At 38.2% G+C, this 8,005-nt stretch overlaps 1 protein-coding gene across 1 annotated transcript; it reads right to left on the bottom strand.

Annotated features, from left to right (window-relative positions):
- Positions 1–629: 629 nt before the first annotated feature.
- Positions 630–3,738, bottom strand: LOC131326736 (GDSL esterase/lipase At5g45960-like). The gene is made up of 5 exons (XM_058359602.1): positions 3,431–3,738; positions 3,194–3,324; positions 2,791–3,027; positions 1,261–1,549; positions 630–1,051 (listed from the first exon to the last, which is right to left on the bottom strand). The coding sequence occupies exons 1-5, from the start codon at positions 3,702–3,704 to the stop codon at positions 858–860; spliced, it is 1,125 nt and encodes a 374-aa protein (XP_058215585.1). The 5' UTR covers positions 3,705–3,738; the 3' UTR covers positions 630–857.
- Between the last annotated feature and the right edge of the window lie 4,267 nt (positions 3,739–8,005).

The raw sequence follows: 8,005 nt of genomic DNA, 5'->3' as shown, positions 1-8,005 counted from the left end.
ATGGAACGAATCCTATTTTAATAGAGAGTACTCTTCAAGTACTGAGTTTTGTTTTTTTTTATCAACAAAAGATGAAATTTTATTAAAAACGGGGAATAAGAAAAGGAAATCCAACAAAAAAATATTGGAAGGCCATCTCACTATTAATTCTCATGCATCTATGGCAAATTAACTATGCTTTGCTTTTTGAAATATTCCACTGCATGCATGCGCACATTAATTCGATGAACTCAGAATGACACAAAGATGATCGGAATATATATTTGGCATAGATTCCTTCCTTTACAAATGCTGAAGGGAAAAAAAAAATTAAACTGGACAAAAAAGGATAGAACAAAAGGGCATAGCATAATCTAGACGTCATTCCTCCTAATTATCTAATTTTGAAAGACTTTTCCTAATACACTTCATTAGTAATTTTTACAACCAAAAGAAAAAGAAAGTTCTCCAATATATAAGTAATACCAAATATTTCTGTAGCTACCCAAAATAGTAGTTCGTAAATTTATATACATATATAAATACCGCAATGTACACAAGAGCCGTACCGCAATTTTTCATAATTATGCAAGTAATTCTGCATCTTCTCTTCCAAAAATCAAGACAAATCTAATGCATTTTGCTGAAGCTTTTTTTTTTTTTATCGGCAATAAAATTTTATTAAGGAAAACTTGACAAAGGCATTTAATTTCCTGAAGCTTAACCAACATGATATTTCTTGATTCTGATAGATAACATGGTACATTATCCCACTGCACTTGCGGAATCGCAAATTATTTAAATTCTTGGTAATATTTATGTGCTTATAAACACTTGTGCTCGTGTGCTTAAATTCGATCGACAAGGATGATCAGAATTTAGCTCCCAATGATTCCATCAATGGCTGCTACATTGCTGTTGAAAATTATTTCATATGCCCTTTCAGTTGGGTGTGCTGCATCCCAGAACACGTACTTGGACGCATCTGCGCACACTGGAGTTGTTTGGTTGCATAGTATCCCAATTTCGTAAAGTCCAGTCCCGCAGCAACCCTTGCTCACCTCGGTAAAACCTGTAAAAGAGGAAAACCCTTTTCAACAAGTTGAACAATAAGTACTTCTTTTAGTTAGTTAGCAGAACGAAGCCTTTAACTTATGCCTGATTATACTTTTCATCTAAAGTTTGACGGGAATCTTGAATTGCATGTAAAATCACTTCCAACAGAGAGATAGATATCGATTTTCATATTCCTTATGAAATTTTTTGCCTTTTCGTACTAACCGTAATCAAATGGGTTCTGTATAATTCGGAGTAGCGATTTTTCAAAGTCGATGTAGGTAATCTTTGTATTCGGCGATTGACTCTGCAGTTCCTCCAAAGCTTCCCGGAGCAAAGCATTGAAATCTTTCGATATGTCGTTCACATAATCGAGACACTTGCGTTTCCTCGGACTAATGTCAACTTGAGATTTTGTTGGATTTTTAGGAAGCAGAGTGATACCAATAGGGATGCAACCCAACGGTGGGAGACCATTTACCGCGATTTTTTCAGCCCCTTGGTCCAATAATCCCTGTAAGATAGATAATAAAAGGAAAATTCGGAAAATTCAATTTTTTGCGTTTTCGCAGTGGGAACAAAGGAACTACGGAGTATGTTATTTTGGCTGGCATAGGCTGTAGCCCAGGTGAGCTCCGGAAAAAAAAAAAAAAAGAAATTGGCAAAAGTACATAAATACCCCCTCAATTATCACTTTTTTCTACAGGGACCCCCTCACATTTAAAATTGTCCATACAGACTCCCTTAACTAATCTCCGTTACCCAAGTGACACCCTTCCGTCTCAAAACCGTTTGTGATGAACCCCCTCATCCATAAATCAGACAAAAATACCCTTGTTGCATTACATACATACACCCACTCAAACCTTTATCTTTCTCCCCTCTACAAACAACCTCCAATCAAAACCCAGAACCAGCACAGGTAATCACTCCTCCCCTCTCACAGCCACAAGTAATCTCTCCCTCTCCATCTAAGCTATTCTCTCTCTCTATACCCTCACCAACTGACCACTGGTTTTGTCTCACTCCGGCGACCTTCTCTCTCTCTCTCTCTCTTTCTCTCTTTCTCTCTCTCTCTCTCTAAGGAACCCAAACAAGTTACAAAAAAATAGATGGGAAAAGCAACGCAGTAGCCGGTTGCCACCACATTCTCCTCCAATTCTCTTCTCCCACACCTCTATCCTTTCCCTCCTCTTCTTCCATTCTCATTTCTTATCAGCAAAAGAACCACTGCGGCTCCACGGTTTTTGCACTATTTTTGGTAGAATCCGATCTTTTATGGATGAAATAAGTGAAGATGTAATTTTAGGATTATATACAGAAGGTTCTCTTTAAAATGATTGATGTATGGAAAAAATAAATTATATAAAACGAAAAAACACGATTAGAACAACGATTGATAGAATAAGGGTATAATATAAATGTTAGGGGATCTCCGTGGAACAAAGTGATAGTTGAGGGGGTGTTTATGTACTTTTGCCTTACAAAAAGGATATCTTAGTAATTTCCTCCATTCCGTTAACGGAGTTAGCATTTTTTTCCTTTCCAGTAGTTAAGAGGGTCTGTATGGACAATTTTAAATGTTTGTGTAAGAAAAAGTAATAGTTGAGGGGGTATTTATGTATTTTTGCTAAAAAATTTATATGTAAATTTTCAGTCCAATCCATATATGTTTAGCCCAATCCATTTTTGTTTTTAGCCCAGCGACGTCGTCTCCTTCCGTTGCAGCAATAATACTAATACTCATATTAAAACCTGTAAGAATTGCTGTATAAAAGGCAGCAAGAATTGCTCATATTCACGAGGACTCTGTCTCGTTTGCCCGCCGGCACCATCCTGAAAATAAGTGAAAGCGAAATCGTCTGATCCGGCGTTGACATAAAACAGGGCTTGCTTGATTTGATTATTGGCTTTCTTCTTCCCCATTTTCTTCTGGAGTCTGGCTTTGTACTTTTTGAAGTAGTCCAGCTGCACCCACATTTGGATTGCGTTCTGAAAAATATATATAAAAAAAAAAAAATATCACATATGGGATTTTTTAGTAACAATCATATTTTAGCCAATCCGCGTAGCCTCGAAATCAAAGGGCAGTAGAATTTTTTTGGCAATTTCGAGTGCAGATTAAGCCGGATTGAGAGAGAGAAAGAGAGAGAGAGACGGTCTTGTTGGCAGTGTTGGGATCAAATCCGCTAGTGGCGGAGGCGAAACTGATTGCGGTCACTGAGTCTTGAAAATCAATATCTGGGCCCAAGTACGGAAGCTGGTAAGTCTCAACACCCATGTAGTATGCTGCACTCCAAAAAAAAAAAAAAGAAACACAACAAAATTACCACAAAAATGCATTGAATTTTCGACAAAAATAATCAGAGAATTTAAACCATTTCGAAAAACCCACCAAGAAAATCGGGGAACAACAGTCCGTTTGAAAACCTTCCGGTGGCAATTCGTTCCGGAAAATCATTACCGTAAGGGGGGGAATTGCTCCTAGCAAATGTTGGTATGTAGCCATTATTTCCGGGATCAACGAAAGAGTCTCCGAACGAGTAAAGAGAGCGAAACATGAAGCTAGGAGCTCGCGCGCGTTGGGCTTGGGAATATTGATCAGAAGCAAATGCGTACACAAGAAAGAGAAAAACATGAACAAAAAGACACATTTCATGTGAACCCATTCTACCGACAACTGTAATATTTCTGTCTCAATGACTTGTTGTTCGATCTGTTTTCGCTTAGGAATTTATAGGGAAGTTGGCAAAATGAAACCAAGAAATATTATGACCAAAGTGCCCTTAGTACTCCAAGTGGGGTTTATCAACTCCGTACACCACTCACATTGGTAAATTCTATAATAAACGTCGGTGGGGAAGAAAATGGGAGATGCTGACAATATTTTCACTGGTGATTTGGGATCAACCACTATTTTTTCTAGACAAGTTATAGGTAGAAGTAATTGCATGGTAACTTGGTAAGTCTCAATAGTAGAAAAGTGTGGAAAAAAAAACCCAGGTCTGTACTGAATTTTTCAAGCCTAAAACGAAGATTAACGATAGGACCCTTTTTAGTTGGACTATTATAATAAGTATACTAAAGTAGGAAAGGCTCCTAACATTTGCTATTTTCGGGACCTACAGCTGCGCACCTCGAATTTAACTTAGGACCACCTGTTCTTGGTCTGTAATGCATTTAAAGTGATGTGAAGATGACATTTTTTTTCAATTGAGGGGTCATAGTATATCTTTTAATTAGTATATTGTTTGTTTTTTGATCGATATTAAATTGCATCGATTGGTTCAAAATTATGTAGAACTTTTTTTCTTACTAACATACAATTATTATGCTCGATTTAATATATAATTGATATATAGTGTGCCCTTACTGTGTTAGATTTTTGTATCCGCCACTCCAAATTATTACTCGATGAATTACTATAATTTGTTTTTGTTCATATTGACATTACATTTTTTTCTTTTTGAGGAGTGGGGGTTGGTAATCTATCGTTACAACAAGTGAAAAAAAGTTCAAGTACGTAAAAAAATGAAACAAAACAAAAAGTTTTATTCTGGTACATTGAATGAGTTAGGCCCGTTCTTTTAAGGAAAATAAGTACTTATTTTTAAATTAAAGTTGATGTATAGTGAAAGAATGACTCATCTCGTAAAACGAAAAATAAGTACTTAAGAAAATAAAAATCTTAGCGAAACGGGGTTGTTTGGAAATCCATGGGAATTGAGCAATTTGGAGTGAAGGTTTTGCAACTATGAAAGTGAATTAATGTCCTGCGTAATGTAGCTTGATAGACAAGCACCAGATAATGGAAGGTTTAGACATTCTCCATTATTCTTATCATGTCTATCTAATAATTGAGCTCCATTAACATATCCTAAGGGTTGTGTAAACATCTCAATCTGGGTCTCTCAATTGGTTTATTTTCTTTTTGATTTTTGATTTTCCGATGATGAAATGAATTAAGAACACCCCGGGAATGATAAGTGATTGAGCTTTGAGCGCTTTGAAACCCCAATAAACTTCCCAGAACCCTACTAGCACGCGTTGGTTGCGAACTAGTGCGTGCGGGTCAAAGTGCCAGGTGTTGGTCAAATGGTCATGATTGACCATTGACCAGCGCGTGATCATTTGGACCCGCGAGCGCGCGTTCACAACCTACGCGCGCTGGTTAAGGTTGCAGCCAACCTTATACTTTCCATTTCTAAAAGGTTTCCATTTTTGGAGGGTTTCTATTAATGGAGGGTGTTTGCTCTATAAATACCCCCTCCCTCTTTCTTCAAAAGGGTTGGAAAAAAAAAGGTTTCAAGCATACAACCATCCAACACACAACCATTTTTCAAACCCAATCCTCAAACTCAATTTTAATTACTCTTTCAAACTCAAAAATCAAAGGTATAACACCTTTGTATTGCTTTCTGTTCTGATCCCTGAGAGGGGCTAGCAGGGTCACGGCTGATAATCAATACCAGTCCTGACTTTAAGGCTAGCAAGGTTCAAAAACTGTGTGAACAATGAACCTGCGCGCGTTGGTCCTTGGCTCGCGTGTGCCACTCTGTGGCGGCGCGCGTAGATCTACGCAGGGACAAGGACCTTGTCCTTTTATGTTGTTTTTTCCATGGATCATCATCTATGAGCATGTAAAACCAGTTTACTGCTTTCCTATGTTAAAACTACTAGTTTGCCTTTCAATACTTATTTCTGTTCTATTGAAACACCAACTGGGGTTTATCTGGACATGTCCTAGAGCCCTAGTCATGTAAGGACAAGTACTGGAAAAAGCCTGGATGGGTGCGCACATGTTACCAACCAACGCGAGTAGGTGTTCTTGATCTGTTGGCTTTCCAATGCGTTGCTCTTGCATGGGTGACTTGGCCTTAGGCCATTGTTTTGACCCCACAATGTTTATGAGGTGTTTTGTTCATCAGTTAGGTTTTTCAACCTTTAAACTGTGTAGTTTAAATACTATTTACTGCTTGGTTTGTCTTGAGTGTGCATTGGTCCTTCCAAAGCCTAAAATGGAGATAAAAACAGAGGTTGCGAGCAAAGTGAACTCACGCGCGCCAGTGTGGGATGCACGTGCGCATGTTTGAATCACATGCAGTGATCCGCGTGAACTGGATCAGTGCATGTAGATTCTTTCTTGTGCACGTCAATTCAAAACAGTGCATCGGGTTTGCTCTGCTAAACAGAACCTGGTCTTTATCCCATTTATCGCTTTTGCATCCATACTATCTATCACATCTTGCAAAATGCGTTACAACTTTAATCCCTTTTAAACTGTTTCTCTGCCCTAATTGGCTAAAATTGACTAATAAAGAAGAATTCCAAACATTTTTGCAACATGCCTAAGTAAAGACCGATCTCCGGATTGGGCGAAGAGGAGTGCCTTAAAACACTTCCCCTCTTGTACCATGGCTCCCAAACCCAGATATGGTTATGACGGACTGGTGCCTTCATCTTTTCAAATTAAACAACGTAGCAAGTGTTTCAAATTCGGTTCCTTGGGTGTCGGACTTTCAAACCCAAGTGACGACTTGCTTAACCGATTCCTAGACCTAAAATAATGGGTTGCCCCAAGCGTAGGGCTGAAATCGATGTAGCATAATACCCGGTAAGACCGGAGTCGAATCCACTAAGGACGGTGAAGTGTGTGCTGTGGAACCTCGGGTTGTAGAATTAAAATTAGCTCTTAGGTAGCCACCCCTTGTCTTTTAGTTTATTAATTAACTAATACTAGCAGATAACTTGCTCAAATGATAAAAAAAAAAAGAGGTACGGTCGTAGGGAATCCGGCGCTCGCTACCCAATTAGAATCCGCTTGCTTTTCAAAGTTTTAAAAAAAGGGTTAAATTTAGGGAGAATTGGAAACTCCGAAGGATGCGAATCCTAAGGTTGCCGGTCTCGTACACAGCGGCAAACAGATTTTGGTCCCCCGTTCCTGCTCACATGAGCCCAGGCAATGCCTCGGATTCGTCCAACGGACGTAGTTTTCACCAACAAAATTATTTAATTAAATTAATGTGCAGAAAATTGCGAGACGAATCCTAATTGGGTCGCGGCGCGTCTTACCCAGTGACCAAATCTCAAAAAAATTACTCACTCATTATTAGAAATAAAATGAAAGGAACTCTAGAATTAATCATGCTTTTAAAACGCGAGATAAAAATAAATAAATAAAAGATCTAAGTTAAACAGAAATCAACGAACAACTTTTATAAAGAATAGAAATTAAAACGAGTTATTGAAGTGCGAGCAATTAAACAAAGCTTCAAATAACTTAAAAGAAATAAAACTCAAAAGAAAAAACAAACAAGTTTTAAACTGCTAGAACAATACTCAGAACAAAACCTCCTTATGGCAGCCTGCGTTCTTTTTCTTCCTCCCCTCGAAAAGTGATCTCAGCAGCCGCTTTTGTTCACTGTTAAATCCTCGGGTCCAAAAAAAATCCCTAAACAATAAAATCCTTGTTGCTTTTATACTTTGTAATAGGCCGTGTAAAACATGAAAAGCCCATTTTTGTTATTCTCCTCTTGGCCCACTATAACAAAGCCAATACATGTGTGCCTTTTTTTCATTGGACCCACAAGTCCAACTTTATTCTATGCAAGTACATTGTGATTTCCTATGCCAAATCAACAGCCAATGAATTGGCCATGGCAAAGTCAATTACGTGGATGGCATGTGTTGCAAAGCCTTAATCATGCTTCAACCAAACCATTTATTCTTAATTTCCAATCAGAGCTCAGAACAACCGTCTGGAATTAATTTGTTCACCGGATATGCTTTCGCACCAAATTAAATTGAACTTTGCGCTTTATTTGCAAATATCATCCATCGGCTCTGAGAGTCCTAAAACACAATTAACATGTATCAAAACTCAAATAGCGTGCTAAACAGACATAACAAGTCTAAGTTAGGGAGCGTAAATAGACATATTTACGCACCTATCACACCCCCTAATTTACAC

The sequence above is a fragment of the Rhododendron vialii genome, chromosome 5a, assembly GCF_030253575.1.
Source record: "Rhododendron vialii isolate Sample 1 chromosome 5a, ASM3025357v1".
NCBI lineage: Eukaryota > Viridiplantae > Streptophyta > Magnoliopsida > Ericales > Ericaceae > Rhododendron > Rhododendron vialii.
This window is presented reverse-complemented; position numbering and strand designations above follow the sequence as displayed.